Genomic DNA, 20,035 nt, shown 5'->3' on the forward strand with positions numbered 1-20,035 from the left:
CAATGTTCACTTGGAAATGTTTTCAGTTGTGTCCAAAGCAACCTCATGAGACAATCAATGACAAGACATTGTAAGATTACATCTTGCTGTTGATGCCATATAGCAGTCATCTGGTTGACATAGTCCTTAGGCAAGCTTCATCCACTACTCCTGTAATAGTTACTGTCTCCTGAAACTGCATCCATATGCCCAGATGACACATTAAGGCAATGTGTCACCTTTGTCTGCAACATTTAAGTTGTCCAACTACTTGCCATCTCAAAGAAAGAACCATCTAAACAATACCTTACAATCCTGAAGGTACTAGAAATGTGGCTAACACACTGAATGAGTCAAAGAAAAGGAATGAAGTGATGTGGTCACAACCAGTGTTTTTGCAGGAATAAGTAAACATGCATTGCGTGCAGATCTGTTGAGTGGTGGTTCAATTTCTATTGGATATGAAGAATTTGCATGCCAGAATGCCCATTTATATTTTAATCGCATTTTTTTTTTTTTTTTTTTGAGCAGTATAGTACATGATAATTTAACCCGGTAATGCTGAATTCACTCATAGTAGCCAATACCAAATTCAAAGATTCTCTACCTCATTTCATTATCTTTTTCCATGAAGTCAAAACACAAAACCTCTCAACATATTTTAGAAAAAAAATTATAATTAAACAGGAGTTTAATCCAATTTATATTAAGATTTTTTTTTGGAGTATTTAGAATAATTTTTTTCTAAAAAAATTATAAATTTTATCTGATTGATTTCATTTCATCATCTCTTTCTCTCCCAAGATCATGTGGTTTTGTGAGAAAATCTACTTTCAAGTTCACTACAATCACTACAATTCAAGTTCAGTACAACACTGAATCAAGCTAATTTTTTAGCATTCCCCACCCCTCCAAAATTTTTTCCTGCAAGTAAAAAAGAAAAACAAACAAAAATTCAATTCAACAACACATATCAGAAGGCATCACTGTGTGTTCTAAACTGAATTTACTTCACACTATCCAAAGAAATTTTCACCAGTACACAAATATCAAAGAATAGATCACTTGGATGTTGTCAACTTATTTATGTAAGCATTACTTTTGTCTGGTTTAAACAATTTTACTGACTTACATTATGGTAACAAAAATAATAGTTTTGTTTTTTTCTTTACTGCTACACAATATTAAATTTTGTTGTGAAAGGCTTACTGTAATAAATTTCTTTTTCAAAAAGCCTTCCTCCCTCTTTCTTTATTAATTATGTGATTTTACTCACAAAAAGTCATGAATGTTATGGGCATTTTAATCAGGAAAATTTGTTACAGTGAATGAATTGGCTATCATACACATTATCTGAGTGATTAACTTAAAATACAATAACAGGACAAAATAAATCGGTGAATTTATAAAGCCTGCTGATATTTTGCAGTTTTCAAACCAGCATCTTCAGAGCATAAAGCAATTGTTAAGAAATGCATAGATAATTACAAATCAAGTATGTAGGTAGAAATATTTAAATTGTAATAGGAAAAAAATGTCCTAGTGTGTCCTTAAGAAATGAGATTGAGGTAACCTTGATTGTTGGAGTGAAGAGAGTATTACAATTAGCTTACCAATCAGCTTCATAATGTTAGGGAATTGCTACTTTACTGCTAGCAACTGTAATAATAAGACTTCCAATATCTGTTATGTAGGGATTTATTAACCAAGTTATGTCAGTCCTTATATAAAAGGTACTTCTGAAAAGATAGCTAAGGTAACATAAATTAAAATCTTCATCAGTGGCGGCCGGTGAAAATTTTAAGTAGGGGTGCTGCATATACAAAAAAAAAAACTTTTTATCCCTAATCAGTAACGAATTTATTAATAAATAGGGGTGCTTAAGAGTCAAAGCTGTATAACTGAGAGGAGACCTCCACATAGCCTTTAAAGGAATGCGGAGAACCGACCAGGGCTTCTGACCTAATGTCCAATCCTCACCTTCTCGTGGTGCACCCTGTTGGGTATCTACTTGGATACTGAACGAATGAGGATGGGCTGGCAATTTGGGATTTAGCCGACCAAATTGTATTCTTATTGGTTAAACCAAAATATAGAATGATGGTACAACATGACAAAATTTCATGCTGGCTGGGGCGTCGCCCGGTTAAACAAGGCCCCGGTTGTTTTCGCCAGGGAACCAGGGCGAACAGCGAAAAGTCAGCTACTGGAACAAATCTGAAAATAAACCCCAACTCAACATCACCAGAGTTAAAGATCGGTACTATCAACGTAAGAAGCCTGAATGGCAAAGAAATGGAGCTAGCTGAGGAATTAGATAAGTACCAGATCGACATATTAGGGGTGACTGAAACAAAAAAGACCAAAACTGGTGAGATCTTTCTGAGCAATAAATACAAAATGTTATATTCAGGCAATGACAATCAAGGAAAAGAAGGGGTAGCGATAGTATTCAACACAAAATATGAGGCTAATCTTCTTGAATGGCAGTCAGTCTCAAGTAGAGTAATGTGGGCAAATATGAGAATGGGGAACTGGACAATGAGACTTATTTGTGCCTATGGTCCCACTGAAGGTTCTACTAAGGTAGAAGTGGAGGAATTTTTTGAGGCATTAGAAAAAGCAACTGACACAATGAAAAAGGTAAAGTTGGTATTTGTTGGGGATCTAAATAGCAGAGTAGGAAATGATTGTGAGACATACAAAAATATTTTGGGAAAATTTGGAGAAAAGAGCAAAGCTAATAATAATGGCAAATATCTGTTGGATTTCTGCTCAGGACATGGACTGGTTATTACTAACACCATGTTCCAACATAAAAATGTGCACAAATTCACATGGAGAGAAGAGACTAGGAATAAGAAAAGTCTCATTGACTATGTTATTGTTGATAGTGATGTTTTCTCCCTGGTGCAGGACACCAGAGTGTACAGAGGATTTGAAATTGGAAGTGATCACTATTTAGTCTTGAGCAGGATAAAATTGAATTTCATATTGAAAAGAATAACATGTAAGAAAGTTTTAAAGCGAATAAAAGTTGAGCAGCTCTCAGATGTGAACTGTAGGCTAAAATACACAAAGATTATTGAAGAAAAAATGAAAGAGTTTGAGAACAGGAATCAAACCTTGGATATTCGGTGGCAAACTCTGAAGAAAACATTGATTGATTCTGCCAGAGAGGCATGTGGTGAGGTTATCTGTAAGGATAAAAAAATCAGAACTCCCTGGTGGACACAGGAAGTTAAAGAGGCAGTGAAGGAAAAGAAGAAAGCATACCAAAAGTTCCTGTCAAATAAGTCAGCTTGTGCTCTTAGAGAATATAGAGACAAATGCAAGAATGCTAAACACTGTAAAACTAGCTAAACAAAAGTCATGGGAGGACTTTGGCAAGAACATAGAAAATAAATATCAAGAAGGTGGCAAAATATTCTGGAGGTTGTTGAAGAAGCTTAAGAATGGAGGAAAGAGTGCTGTAAAAGGAATTAGAGATGATAAAGGTGACATGAAAACGGGAGAAAAAGATATCCTTGAAGTATGGAGTAATTACTTTGAAAAACTGCTAAATGAAATAAGCAGTGATAAAAAACACTGACCAGGCATGCAGTCAGGAATACATATCCATACTTGAAGTAGAAAAAGCCATCAAAGGCTTGAAATGTGGAAAGGCAGCAGGAATAGATGATATTCGACCAGAAATGCTGAAGTATGGTGGTATAAGAGTCTTACAGTGGCTGCACTGCATAGTTCAGAAAGCCTGGACAGAGGGACGAATTCCCGATGATTGGAGTAGAGCTCTCATAGTACCCATATATAAAAAGGGAAATAAAACTGCATGTGAGAATTACAGAGGTATTTCCCTACTGAGTGTTCCTGGCAAGATCTATGCAAGTATACTTGAGAAACGGTTGAGAAGAAGTGTGGAAGAAAAGCTTGGTGAAGAACAAGCTGGATTCAGGCAAAATAGAGGCTGTCAGGATCAGATCTTCACTTTACGACAAATAGTCGAGAAAGCATGGGAATATAACAAAGATCTGTATTTAAGTTTTGTCGATCTGGAAAAGGCATATGACAAGGTGCCAAGAGAGAAGCTATTCAATACGCTTCAGTTATATGGTGTCAATGGGGCATTATATCAAGCAATACTTAGTCTTTATTTGAGTTGTAAGTCAGCAGTTAGAATTGAAGGAAGTACAGGAAGATGGTTTAATGTTAAATCTGGTGTGAGACAAGGATGTACATTATCCCCTCTGTTATTCATTATCTATATGGATCACATTATGAAGGAAAGTGGTATTAAACATGATATCAAAACTGAAGATGTTAATGTCAGCTCTTTGCGGATGATGTTATACTTCTAAATAAATCTGCTACAAGTCTGCAAGATTCTCTGACTAAATTGAATAGTTGTTTTAATAGATATGGTATGAAGGTCAGCAATAAAAAGACAAAGACAATGAAAATAGGCAGAATCATTGAAAATGTCAACTGTGTTGTGAATGGAGAACCTGTGGAACAAGTAAAACATTTCAGCTATTTAGGCACGATTTTTACTGAAGATGGTAAATTAAATATAGAAAGAGACAACAGAATCAGCAAAGCTGGTATGGTGGGAAGTCAATTGAATAAATTCATATGGAATAAGAGAAAAATCAGTCGGAACACTAAATTAGCTGTGTACAAGACAGTGTTCAAACCAGTTTTAACTTATGGATCTGAGAGCTGGGTCAGAAGTAAAACACTTGACCAAAGACTAGAGACCACAGATATGAGAGTCCTGAGAAAGATTATAGGCATGAACAGATGGCATCAATGGCAATATCATATTAAAAATGAGGACATTAGGAAAGAACTTGACATTGTCAGCATCCAGGAATGCATTAGCAGAGCTAATCTTAGGTAGTATGGTCACTTAAACAGAATGGGCGAGGAAAGATTAGCAAAACAAGTGTTCTCTGCCAGGTTGGCAGCAAAACGACCCAGAGGAAGACCAAGATATAGGTGGATTGATACGGTACAAAATGCTTTAGACGATAGAAATATAAGATCTGATAATGTTGGGGTCTTGACAAGTAACAGACTGATTTGGAGGAAAATTGTAGATAGGAAATTAATAATGATGTAATTTTTTTCATGTAGTACTATCATATCCTGTACACCCCTTGAGGGTACATGGCAGGAATTTGATGATGATGATGATAAATTTACATATTAAAAATATTTCATCCTCACCACGAACAAACACCAATAATAAAAGTTTTGTATCAATAGCAATGATAAGTGCAAACGAATATCGGCATTAGATTGCCGTGCATTTGTTTTGTGTAACGATAATTGAAAAAATATTATTCTTTTCATATTTTCAACAGTGACACTCATCATAATTCAGCCTTGTATCTATAATAAATAAATAATTATATGTTATTTTAACAAAATAAAATAAGATTTACAAAAAATAGTTCACCACGCACACGCACCATTAATAAAGTTTCATATCTCACAGAAATAAGGTGCGTAAACATACTAAAAATACACCGCCGTTTGAGCAGTTACAGTTGGGAATGACGTAATATGCAAACTATTGGCATTAGATTGCAGTGCATTTGTTTCGTAATCTAAAGTGTTAATCAAACAATTCCAATTATTAACTATTCAATCAATGTCAAAACATAAGCCGTAACCTTTAATATGTTGTATTGCATTTATATAATGTTGTAAGCATTGTTATTATTTATAAACACAAACAAATTTTAATTTTTTCATTTTTTCCTTGGGGGTGCTGCAGTGCTTATGTACGGGCCGCCACTGATCTTCATACTACTATTTATTTTTACAGCTATTCTGCCTGCTTTTGTTTAGGAGTGCCTTTTTTTTTGTGTCATTGGCTTTCTATTCAAAAATTCTTAGGGCATTACTGATGTATTATAGACAAATATATGCAGAATAATAGAGGAAGAAATTTCAGTCATATCTTGCTTGGATGTTGGCTGTCTTCTTTTCGCGATGTGCAATACTTCTGCTGTTAAAGGAAGGGTTTTTTTGGGAAAAGTGGGAGAATTAATTTGAAAAAAAAAAAAAAAAAAAAAAACCAGGTTTTTTCATATAATATATATAATATTACTATTAAGGGTGGGCAGAGTGCTTTTTTGGAAAGGGGTGGTGGTGGAAGAGATAGGAAAAGGTGGCTGAAAATAGAAATGATTTTTTTGAGGAAGGGGAAGGGTTTATTGAAAAAGGCATCAGGGGAGGGGATTAATGGCGTGCAAGCCGTTTCGATTGTTCGTGCCTTTGGAGTGCTTGTGTTATTGCCTATTGTTCGGGATCGTGACCTAATTTTAATGTTATGGAGCTTCCAACACTCGAAGATCATGTAGGGTCGGTGGACGTTGATTGGGTTTTCGTTACATTTTATGGCTATCGTTTCCAATATTCAAAGCATTGTTTCGTTGTCTTGTCAATTTGCAGGATATGTTTCTATTCAAGGGCATTAAAATGTTATTTCTATTTTCCCCGTACTTTTTATTCTATTTTTCTTTTTGTTGTTGTTGCATTTTTTTTAGTGTTTAAATGTTCTGGAATAGGGATGTTATTCTCTATTATTCTGCATATATTTGTCTCTATAATACATCAGTAATGCCCTAAGAACTTTTGAATAGAAAGCCAATGACACACAAAAAAAAAGAGACACTCCTAAACGAAAGCAGGTGAAATAGCCGTAAAAATAATAGTTTTTAAGAGTAACATGGCAATTTTTCCAGAAATAATACCTCTTCATACTACTTTCAAACTGCACATCATGGAAGTAGGCTCAGCAAACTATGCTACAAACATCCTTTGCACAAGATTCAGTTATAAGAAAACAATTATTATTTTTAATGTGATCTTACCCACAAAAAGTCCTGAATCTACTACATACTGTAGTTAGGACGTCTAGTTGTAGAACCCAGGCATTTCTAATGGATGCTTTTTGCTATGAAGTTGGGTTGAATCTATTAAAATATCAACAGGCTTAAATAATTTATCATTTTATTTTGTCATGTTATGGTGGTGATTTGCTATATTTAGGGGCGACTATTGTGCACACTAAATTAGCAATACCAGTACTTTTTCTTCTTTTTTATGTTAATATTTCAGTAATCATATGTATTTATGATATGAAAAAAACTAATGAATACTACAATTTAAAAAAAAATATTCATGCTGAATATTTTTTTTTAAACAATCACTATATATATATATATATATATATATATATATATATATGTGTGGTGATCAGCTTTTACTCGGTTGTTGTACATTTGAAAAAAATATAGATTTAATGACTATAAAACCGAGATATATAAAGATTTTAATGATAAATACTACTAGTTTCGGCATATGGCAGCCTTCTTCAGGTATTTATAAAGGAATACTAATAAACATTGAATTATTTAAACAAACTGGAAATTACAGGTACAAATTGCCTCACATAATCGATACATAAAAACGTTGTATTTTTTCAAGTTGTTCCAACTGGCGTGCCATTGTTTGGAACATGCCGAAACTAGTAGTATTTATCATTAAAATCTTTATATGTTATCTCGGTTTTATAGTCATTAAATCTATATTTTTTTCAAATATATATATATATATATATATATATATATATATTTAATTCAATTAATGAATTTTTTAAGATTTATATATAGTGAATATAACAGGGAAAGATCCACACATACAAAAACTGGTGGAATTAGAAATGTCAGAAGAGAAATGCTGGTTAAATAAAGACCTCAAAATGTGGAAACAAACTACTGAAAAAAAAAACAAAAAACTAGTAATGAAATTACTAGTTTTTTCCCAGTACACCCTTTAAAAGGTACATTTAAGGTATTTAAAAGGCAAGAAATGATTACAGTGAATAAAGATATATTCCCCATAAAAATGAATATCACACATGTAGATTGATTGTCTCCACAGCACTTGTGGAGTGACTATTGTGGAAAGACCTTTTTTTAATGGAAAGACTGATTTCTATCCTTAATGCTATTATAAAGTCTTTTGAACAGAAAGTGAGTTGGTTGCATTTATATAAAGGTGGTAGGATTACTAGTAAAGTAAACAATTATAAACAAAAATGGATTGAACATGTAAACCAAATGGCCAACACCCGATATCCAAAACAAATACTAAAATATAAGCCAATTGGAAAGAGAAGGCAAGGTAGATAGACCTCAAAAAAGGATATTGGATGGATAATAAGACCGGAACAGACCAATATGGTCTATACCTGTAATTAGTATTATGATGATGATTACGAGTAAAGCTTTCCTTCCTTGAAATCAAAGAAACAAAACAGTGCTGTTTTAAAAAATAAATGGTATTGACAGACGAGGAAGAAAAGAAGGAAAACTGTTTTCAAAGACTAAATATTACAGCAGCACCATTATTTCTTTTGGAATCTTGTATTAATAATATACATGTGTCTTCAGCAAATAAAAATTTTGGAGAGTGGAGTGGGACATCATTTGCTAAGAAATTCAGTTTGTTGGAGTTCGGAATTTTTGTCTCTTTGCAATAGTACCAAAATAGATTTTTCTATGAGATTTATTATATGCTTATTTATTATTTTAATATTTAAAATAATTATTTAACCATAATATTTATTATATTCTATGAGACCCATCAAGGGAGGCCACATACTACCTGCAACAGCTGTCATACTTATTCTTGAATTCATTCACACCACTGAACACACAACATCCAATAGCAATCCATTCCAATCATGCATCACTCTATGAGAGAAAAATCTAGCTCTCATCCCCCCCCCCTTCTTGACGGCATTCACTTTCAACTTCCAAGGATGTCCCCTCGTCCTTTTTCCACCTTTAATAAAATGCAAAATTCCATCTACTGAAATCCTGTATGACATTTTTAAAAGTTTTTGTAAGTCTTAACCATATCACCCCTCTTTTTCCTGTTTGCTTGTCTGCAATCTACAAATTTTCAATCTGTCTTTCCACAACCCGACATTAACACTCTCCTTTTCATTCTCTCCACTGTATCAGAATCACCATGGAAATCAGAAGACCAGAACTATGCACTCATCCAAGTAAGATCTTATCAAAGTCATGTAAACAGGCAAGATGATTCCTTATCTTTATATGTCAAAGTTTATTTCAGCATTGCAATTATTCTCTGAGTTGTATTTGCAATCTGCTATATGGCCAATGAACTTCAACTTCCTATTTACTAAAAACTCCAAGATCCCTAGCCTGATCAGTTTCTTCTAGCATAATTCCATCAATATAATATGACACTGGATATCTGATCACACCGAAGTGTACAACTTTACATTTATTAGCACTGAACTGACAGCCATTTTCAAATGCCCACAATTCCAGCCTATTTAATTCATTCTGAAAGTAGTGGAGAATTTATCTTTTCATCATCATCAGCAAATAGCTGTATATCACCTATCAAATCCTATCCTTCCCAATGGCAATGTTGGAACATCCTACCTAACTGACTGTTCCATTTTTGTTGGTTCATTAATCTTATCATTACTTCTTTAAATTCCGTTTTTCTTCATTAGTTGTTGATTGATGCTCATCTGAATATAAGAAAATTTGTATTATACTGCACCACCCTATATTCAGAATAGTCTAATTAATATAGAGGATTCAATCATCAACTATACTTATGTTATCACTTTTTCTTCAGGCCGAGCTTATTAATAGCATTTAAGGTTTCTGGCAAACGTCCGATTAATTTTATGAGCAGTGCAATGAAAGAAAATCAGGCAAACACCTAGTTTAATCCAACAAAAGAAAACATTTAATGTGGAATAGCACAACATATACAATCAAGCATAACTATTTGCTAAAGGTTATCCAATTGAAAAAATTACAAAAATTCACATTCAGGTATTAGTAACCTCCTTATTAGGTTTGTTGATAAAGACTAAAGTTGATATTTCTCAATTCTTAAAGCTTTAGTATTTATCAACAAACCTAATAAGGAATTAAGAAAGTTAAATTTTTGAAAACTTTTCTCTACCCAACTGATGAATCAAATAATAAATATATTAACTCAGTCTAAAGTATTCAGAATAATTACGATCCATTAACTATCGAATATTCATTTTTCAGTTCTTTATGCTCAGTTAATCAAGTTCAGAAAAGTTTTCAAAAATTTAACTTTCTTAATGTCACAATAAGTAATCCAATGACAGGCTACACTATATTCTTTCTCAGTCAGCAAACACTCATTAGAACAACATAACACTTATTATTTCGAGGGGAAAGTATTTCAGTACATCTAACACCTGACCATTAATTGATATAATATCACAGCTAGGGTCATAATACATCTGACGGAGTTAACTGTCATGGCTTCACAGGTTATAGAAAGGACAGCTCTTACTGGTTTACTGCTATCACACAACGAATTTGTATAGGCACATTTGGAATTCTTGTAGACTCTTCTTTATGGCAACACAATTTAAAAGAAATCTTCCACTATAATAACTGAATTATTGACACAGAAATACACAAGTCATGATACACTTGGTTTAAGTTATCTACTAATTCTTTATATTCTTCTATGTATTAACTTCAGTTCTGCACTATTCTTCCACTAACCATTTGGAATTTCTCATAGCTTCAGAACTCCCATAGAAGTAATTCGAAATGCTTATTAATTCTCTAATCATTCCCAGTCGATTTACGGAGGAGGAGTAAAAAAAAAGGAGAAGCCTTTCAGCTACTCACTACCGATCTCTATGCTGTCGTCTTTTTTTTTACTACTTTTACTACGCTTCTCCTTTTTTTTTACTTCTTTCTGTTTTCCATTCTACGTTCCCTCCTTCCCACCAAAATTTGGTTTTAACCAGTTCAGCTTATATCAACTGGCTTCTTTCTGTATACACAGTAGCTCACGCTCTCCGCATGAGCTAACTAAAAATAAACTCCGTTTCTCCGTCAATAGCCAATCAAATCCCATCAGTAGAATTTCATAAAATTACCTTTACTTACAGAAATGACAAAAAAATTATATCACAGTTCACATAAGGTACATTTATAATTACATACACACAGCTTCTTATAATAAACTTTACAGAATAAACTAATTAAAATGAATTTCTTATTACTATTACATATTTCCTATGATTATCTAATTAATTAATAACAAATAAAACTCAAAGCAAATATAAGAATAATATAGTACAAGCAATAGACCAACAACAAATAATGTTTACAAGTCTTGTTTATGACAAGGTAGATTATGTTAAATATGAATGAAGTATTATAATATATAAAATATCTTCATTCACAATTTAACACCATTAATGTAGAATGAATAACAATGGATTAAGGACTGATCCTTGTGGTATAGCACTAGTTACCTTATACAGTTCTTGTTTTCAATGAAACAGACACTTTGGAAGCATCATTGAAATCCTTGGGAAAAAAAATCATTGGCGTCCAAGTAACAAAAAAAAAAAATATTTGAGGAGAGGAAATATTCATCTTGCTGGCAAGATGTTTTTATCTGAAAAATGCCATTTTTGAGAACTGGCTAATTCTGCTATGAAATATTGTGCACTGAGCTCTATAGGGTTTCAACAATTTGTTGTATTCTGTTTGCAATAAGGTAGAAGAACAATAATCATATGTTTTCATATGTTAACAGATAATTAGCAATCAACATTTAAACAAATTCTCATCTACAGCAAGCAAATATAGCAGCAATGTCTGATATAACAAGTTCAAGGTATATAGGGACAAATGATGTCAGGCTATACTTAGTCTTGGAGTAGGATAGAAAAATTTTTCTCTCTCTTACTTTCTGTTTGCATATAAGGCAAGCATGTCACAAACTGTAGGTACGTTTTTACTGAAACCTAAACTGCACAGAGAAGTGTGTGTGGGGTGGGAAATCTTACATTTGAGTGGTATATTTAAATAACTAAAAGATGTAAATATGTGAAATGACAATAATGAGACATGAACCATGTGAGAATGAGTGGCACATATAAAGAAGAAAAAAGTGTGTTTAAAAATACTTTCATTAAAGACAAATGAATTATTAATAATTTACAGTTGTGGTATTAGGTATGCGTCCAATAAGTTGTTGTGGGATGGATCGAATTACATGTCATCCTACAATCTCCAGACATGTATGTTTGCATTTATGATGGGCATAATTAAAAAAAAGAAAGAGATTTGTTTATAAGATAAAGGAATAATCAATAATAAACAGCACCTATATATACTGGTAGTTTGTAAATGATGTTCATCAGATGATTCATCTAGGTGTCATGAATATATGCAGTGATGGAGCACTAAGCAAGTAAATCATCCTGTACAATTTGTACCTGTTATGTGCATTTTTTAAAAAAAATTTATATTTTGTTTTTGTTGTTTGCAAAGAATAATTTCATTTTATTCAGTAATGATTTTAATAATCAAGTGTATACTTTTTTTTTACATAGTAATAAATCCCAAAATGCGCTAATTATTTTATATTTTTTTTTGAGATCACTAGAAGCAGTCCTTTTCTTGTAAAACATAGGATTTATTTTTCTTCGACAACACAAAAAGAATCAATTTTATTCACAGGAATAAATGGGCTTTTAATCACGTTGTGCTTTCCAAAGAATAAAATGCAAATTCCCCTGTGGTGATTATCTGTTGAGTTTCATTAAGATACACCACATCTTTATATATATATTTTTTTATTAGATGACTTATGTATTAAGCAGTCTAAATCAAAGAACTGGAAAGAAAGCATTAATTAAGCATATACTCTCCCCACCTCCCCCAGTTAATACTCCATCGTGAATTCCAATTTAGTATTATAATTAGATTCACTTGTCTAAGTCTCCACAAAGAGAATAAAAATTTAATGTTTAATTAATTTTGTAAAATCTTGTTATTAAAATGAATTGTAACTGTAGTTTATGTTTGACAGAGAGAGAGAGAACATGTGGTGTTGGCAATATACATAGTTCAAGTACTATGACTTTTCTCTTCTGGAATATATGCTCCCTATACAGAACTTACTGATATCTCTCAGACAGCCAATCCTCAATCAGTGCACTAAACCCCAACTGTTTCAGTTTAATTATTCACTTCTGAATTCTTTTTTTATATAACGAAACCTGTGGTAAATTCATCACTAAAAAACACACGTACTAACCACAGTAATGACTATTTAATTCGTAAATATTTTATCCCAAGTATCTTGGGACATCATCAGTATGATGTCCCAAGATATGAACCCCATGGATTTTTTTTTATTTTTGGCCTCACTCGACAACTGCTGCTCATATTGCAGTTCTGCTACTCTTATCTTTCTTGCCTGCTCTTTGTACTCATGCTACTGATTGTCACCACTCATCTTGTGCTACATCCATAATACCTTCTTCCAGACTGAATGCCCGAACTCTTCATTCACCCATTTTGCACCCACCTTATTTAACCTCCTGACCATTGGAATACACTGGAACAAATATGGCTTCTGCAAAATAATTCTTGAACAGGACTCAAACAGCACTGATCTCCTTTCTAATTTCCATCTAATTGCTCATTCCATAATTAGCTGCAAGCTGACTCCTGAGCTTTTCATAATCACTAGCCTTATAGTTTCATATAAATCCTTTTCTCACAGAAGTCCTCAAATGGATAGCCATCACCCAAGGTGCTCACTACATAATCACCCTCACCAACTAGAAGATTTGACACTGCATTTACAATATCCTCTGATGAGATGATCAAATCCAAGACCCTTGATTCTTGTGTGCCCTCCGTTATGTACTGCCTAATAGATATCTCTCAAATTCTCAAAAATTCATTCCCTTTGTTCCCAATGCTGTCTCTTGATTCCAATCTATATTATCTCTCCAGTTGACTCACACTAAAACAATTTAAATGCAGCCTGCATGTCTTATACAGTTCCATCCATCTGATAAAATCATCCCACACACTCACAAACTGCACTTCTTTCTTCTCACAGAGTTCCACTATACTATTAATAATCTTTGCGTGTCACCTCAACTCAAACACAATGATTACTAGTCCCACTGCACCATATGCAAAAAAAAAAAATTTGCATACCTTCTCATTCACTGCACCTTTAATAATCTAATGCAGTGGTTCTCAGCCGGTGTTCCCCGGAAGGCGAATAGGTGTTCCGCGAAAAGTTCTGGAATTTGTCATTTTTAAATTAATTTGTGCTGACAAATTAATTTAATAATGGTTAATTGATGTTTAATTAATTGCTGATTAATAATTAATTATCACTTATTGATTAATAATAAAAAATCAGCTAAATTATCAATTAATTATTAATTTATACATTACAAAATAACCAAGGTGTTCCATGAAAATTTCAGGATTTGTGAAGTGTTCCGTAGTCAAAAAAAGTTTGAGAAACAATGATCTAATGAATCATTCGTTACCCTTTCACACAGCCACTTTTCATTCACTGTTCTTTAGTCTTTCATGCATATCTACAATTCTAATTTTACTTGTCATATGTTTCATCTTTTGTCTGATTTTCACAACAAATCTGCTTTCATATCTTGAATCGCTTTCTCACTGCCACCACACTCACTTTATCATCAATCACACTTTCTTACTGTCATTCTCACTGTCAGTCTTACACACTATCTTACAGTCAGCCTTGCTCATTTTCTTGTGACAAGTTCTGCAAATTGACTTACCATTGGTCTTGCTTACTTCCATACCTACACTCACAGCCTCTCATTCGCTTGCTACTGCTCACATTCAAAGCAGTCTCATAGTCCACAAGCAAGTCAAACTTACTGCATACCCATACTTGCTTAATCCTTTGCTACCTGACAAATAGCAAACAAATCACTCAGTGTAATACTTAAAAATGTTTTCTGAATGTTCAACATTCATAAAATGAATAATTCTTACATGTAGTTTGAATAAGAGGTCGGCACTGAAATAAATTGGCATCCAAAAGCTTCATTTTTCCTGTCTTTTTGTTCAAAATTCCAACTTGATACCTAAATTAAAGGAAAAGAAAATCTATTTATGCTTTATAGTATGACAATTTAGCATTCATGTGGCAAGCTAAAAACACTTAGCAACTTATACTCAAGTCTGCCAGGTTTTTATAGTATAAGTGTACCAAAGTTATTGTTAACTCAATTTTCATGATTCAACTGATTCATTAGTCATTCCACCTATATCATCAGGATGAAGATTTATGTAATAACCACTGAAAAGTGGAATACTTGGATTTGAAATAGATACAAATTAAAGCAAGTAATGAAAAGCATGATAGCATTATTGTATTATAAAGAGATTTGATCTCTGTAGCCACTTGTTATAAATTATTTAAATAATAAATTATTAGATTATTTATTGTTTAATTGTTATCAATCCTCATTTGTTATGAGATTTTCTCTATAACGATTATTTCTATTTCCAAGTTTTTTATTTTTATTTTATTTTATATGCACAAGGGTTCAATTCCGATTGGTGCAATGACTTTTAATTGTTTCTTTAAGAATCTAAAAAATCACTGACTCAAGATCATATACACAACTAACTACAAAGTTAACTGGATCCCAGGCCTTTTAAAATAAACTTACACTTTAGAGATCGCCCATTCTCTGACTCATTCTATTACTGGTTTGTTTAACATATACTTAATCACGTCTACTAGACTAAACACCTTGTTTACACAATAACAAAATGTTCATAGTCAGTTTCTTTGTTAAGGTCTTTTTCCGAAGATATAAGATTCTCTTCTTCTTTTTCCATAGAATCCTTTCTCATCATCCACTTGGAGGCAATGTTGTCACCTTGGTTATGAATAGCTCTTCTGATCAGGTCCAATACTCTCCCACCCCTAGTCCCCTCCATCACATGCTACCTCAAGTAATTATCCCTCAGCAGGTGTATAAATTCTATTTCCTTTCTGCCATGTGATCTTTCTTCCTTCCAGTCTATATCTCTATAGTTGAAGTCTCCCATAATAATCACTCGACCTGTACTCATTGTACTAATTTGGTGATGCATGTCTTCCAAATCATCTGTGGAACCCCCCTGGCCTATAGCAACAACCAACTGTATATTTGTCTTATTGGTCTTAATCTCACACCAGATTGCTTCAAATGAACAGCCACCCTCCCGCCTGTCTCCTATTACTTTTGGATGCAATTCATCTGCTATCATCAGCAGTACTCCCTCCCTCCCATCCTATCTTCACTGAAAATACTACACCCGTCATATTCAATCTCTGTAACTACATCATCTGCTGTTAGCCAAGTCTCACTAATGCCTATAACTTTTGGCAAGGTTGCACTAACCAATGCCAAACTCTCCTCCCTCTTTTCCTGAGACTTCTGTCATTAGTATATAGAAACGGCAACATCCCTTTATTTTCCCATCCACCTTTACTTTTTGAATTGACTACCATATTCAATATTTTTGCTTGAGAGACTAGATTGCTTACTTGGTCATTCTCACACTACCTGGATGGATGCCTTCACACAAACTCACTCACTTACTTCCATCCTAACTGTTTAAATTTCCCTCAATTTGCACATTAGCATGCTCGGCGAAACAAAGCTCTCTTCAAACACCAAAACCATTCAGATGCAGTCCATCTGCATTGTAGAAATTCTTCTTTCAATCAAATAGAGACCCCAGTTCCACAAATTCTACATCATTCCTTCTGCACAATCTATGTATAGATTCAATAGGCTATTGGCTCTTCGGTTTTGCCTCTTTTAACAACTCCTTTACACCCTCCCTCATAGAATACTTCTCGTCTCTTAAATCATTGGTACCAATCAAGACAATCATTTCCTTCAACTTAGCATTTTGCATCCAGATGGTGTGGCTAATATCATGAATTTTTGCTCTCTGGAAACACGATTTTTTCATACATTTGTTAAGTACTCCCCTGATTATTGAGTCTCCATACATAATTTTCTCCTTATTTTGTTTGTTTGGTCATCTTTATTATTCTTTTGGATCACCTTCTTCTTTCTTTTTTCAGCTCTGCTTAACTCTTGCCGCTTCTGCAATTTTTCAATTTTGCACTTTGTCCTATGAAGGATAACATTTAAGTGCACTATTTCTTTATTGATATCCTGCAAATTCAAATAGCAGGACAACATGGTCTTTGCCAACATTGTTCGTCGCATTGGTGCCATGCTGACAATATCACAATAAAAATGTTATAAATATACTAACACTCTAAAAAAAAATACAAAAATCTACACTAATACACTATAATACTCTAATTTTCTAATGAAAAAACACAACAACAAAAAGATAAAAATCGCTAATTTTACACGAGCACTAAATTACATGACCACTCGCAATATGAAAAGGAAACCCGAAAAAAGTTAATTCTAACTTATATAAATGGAATAGCTTGACTTCTAAGGAGAGATATGATATTGTATTATATGATGGAGGTTAGCGTGAACCTCCCACAATGCACCACTGGATCCATACAGCTGCCTGAGTAGTAGTAATAATGTCATTTGCATGGAAGAAAGAACTTAGTTTAATACCTTCTATCTGAATATCAGGTTTACATATATAGTTTAGTGTTTTGAAGATTTTTTTTCTCTCTTTGTTATCAAATTTTAGGTGGGAGATGAATTTCATTGCCAAGTGAAGACCACTGCCCCAGCTTACCAGAGGCAGCTTGAAAAAGTTCCATGTTCAGTCGTTAGAGCAGGCTCAATAGAAAGCAGGTGTTAGATAGTAAAAATGCAAATTTACCTATGTGCTCAAGTACTTCATAAAAAAACAGTGGCCCAAAGATATTAATGTTGGATTCTGATTAAGGAGAAATTTAAATTATTAATATTCCTTACAGAATCCAACTTAATCCACCATACCAAAGGCTATACTTGTAAAAATTATTTGATATTAATCCCATGATTGTAAATTATTATTCATGTAATTGCCTTGAGTTTATTTATTAAATTTTATTAATTAATCTAAAATATGTGTTAGCAATGAACCTTATATTGAAATATTATTCTGTTTATTTTGATTATTTCTAATTTAATATTATGAGGAATTGTATATATAAGTTTAATGCCTTATGTGAACTATAATATTTTAATTTTTTTATTTATCACTACCAGTATGTAAAGGTATAATGTTATGCAATATTTCTGTTTTTATTTTATTTTGTTTGTTACTATGGAGATGGGCTAGAAATAGCTAGCGCGTGCTTGGATCGCAAGATATGGTATTGAACTCCAGAGAAAGAATTGACATAAGAGAGCGTGAGAAACAATTTGGGCGGAAAAAAGAAGAGAGGTATATAAGCTGAGAGCGGAGAAAACTGACGCTCTTCTCTTTTTCAGGACTAAGCTGGGACATGAGAGCATTGAGTATAGTATAGTACAGACAGACGAGGAGAATACTGAGAGGCAGCAAACTGAATGCAAAGGATTGCTGTGTCTAGAACTTCAGTGCTGTAATTGGACTATTTATGGACCAGGAAAGTAATAGGCAACTGAGAATAATTCTAGAAGTTAAAGAATTACTACGTGTTCCATTAGTTACATGGAACTTTAAAAGAGAGCTGAATTGGTTGAATAGTGTTAAAGAAAGACTGCTCAACTCCTCATTCCATGCTATAGCTCCAGGCTGTCTCCTAAGCTTGTTATAATCACCAGCCTTATAAGTCCACATATATCCTTTCTTCACAATAGTCTGCATATGGCTAGCCACAACCCAAGTGATCATTTCACACTCTCACCAAGTGGAGGAAAATGTGATACCCAACTCACAATTAGCTCCTCTGATGAAATGATCAGATCTAAAAACACTTGATCCTCGCGTACCCTTCTTTACATTCTGCCTGAGATAGTTATCTCTCAAGAACTTGAGAAATTCATTTTCCTTATTCCCAAATTCTTTATTCTCTTCATTTCAGTCCATACTGTCATAATTAAAATACTTTTTGTTGATTGTTTATCATTCATAATTAAGGATGAATTTATGTAAATTATCCATGTAGAATAATTTTAATTGGGAAGGCAAATAATAAAATTCACGAAAACAGGAAAGTAGGCAGCACATGATTTGGAACCAGACTCACTTTTCATGATGCACTCAGTCTCATGATTCAGCTTTGACTTATCTTTGCAAGACCTCTGTATTTTTTACATAACAGTATGAAAAAAGAATCTGTGTTTTGTCCAATTTTCACATATTTAATTACACTAAGCTAATTTATGTTGTGAGCTGTGAAAATAAGCTTAGGACAATACTATATTACAATTTGCACATCTTCTTAAGAGATAAAAGTGTTTGAAGAATAAGATATATATAGATGTACTGCAGTATTTAATGAAATAGTGCCAATTTTAAGTTTTATTTTTATAATTACTGGTTTATTTTGTTGGTGAAATTATATTGTAAGAAAAGTAAGATTCATATTTTTAACAGTAAATATGTGCATACTGTATATATGTGTAAGTTTAATATTGAACTAAATGAATACATTAATTTGATTAAAAATTTTATTTTTTGGAATTATTACTGCAATTTAATTTAAATGCATATATCATATGAAAAACTTCCATGTTTTCTCATTCACTTCGACTGTGCAAGATTCACTGTTTTCAAGTGCCCTAACTATAGCACATGACTGATCATTTTTATCACTTCATGACTGAAATGAAAACTAGAAATATGTTGCATAGTGGAGAATGCATAGAGTGAAAAGAACCCCATAACTTTGCTATGAGGGAAATTAGATTTTTGGAACTCGAAAGCAGATGTTAATGAGGTCTTTCATACAGACCTCATATGAGGTCTATTAGAAAGATGTTTACAAGTTATCAGATGTATGTTATGACAATTAAAAACAGAACAACTGTTGGTGTGGGGGGATAAAACAGGTTGAATTGAGCTTTATATGAAAAGAAAATAAAGTTCTGAACCTTAATAGAGATAAATGAAAGATGATTGGCTTATGTTATGACTTTAGAGAAAACCACCAGCAACTAAAATTGCAATTGTTTTGGCAGTCACCCATGATTATTATTATTACGGGC

General features: G+C 33.1%; 1 protein-coding gene across 1 annotated transcript in view; it reads right to left on the minus strand.

Annotated features, from left to right (window-relative positions):
• Positions 1 to 20,035, minus strand: part of Polr1E (RNA polymerase I subunit E) — a 145,576-nt gene that overhangs the window by 95,274 nt on the left and 30,267 nt on the right. The window contains exon 4 of the mRNA XM_090410465.1: positions 14,904 to 14,995. Coding sequence (XP_090266591.1) covers positions 14,904 to 14,995 — 92 coding nt within the window. The remainder of the gene's footprint in view (positions 1 to 14,903; positions 14,996 to 20,035) is intronic.

This window comes from Typopeltis vanoorti, chromosome 20, assembly GCF_054136105.1.
Source record: "Typopeltis vanoorti isolate ZY-2024b chromosome 20, IOZ_Tvanoo_1.0, whole genome shotgun sequence".
NCBI lineage: Eukaryota > Metazoa > Arthropoda > Arachnida > Uropygi > Thelyphonidae > Typopeltis > Typopeltis vanoorti.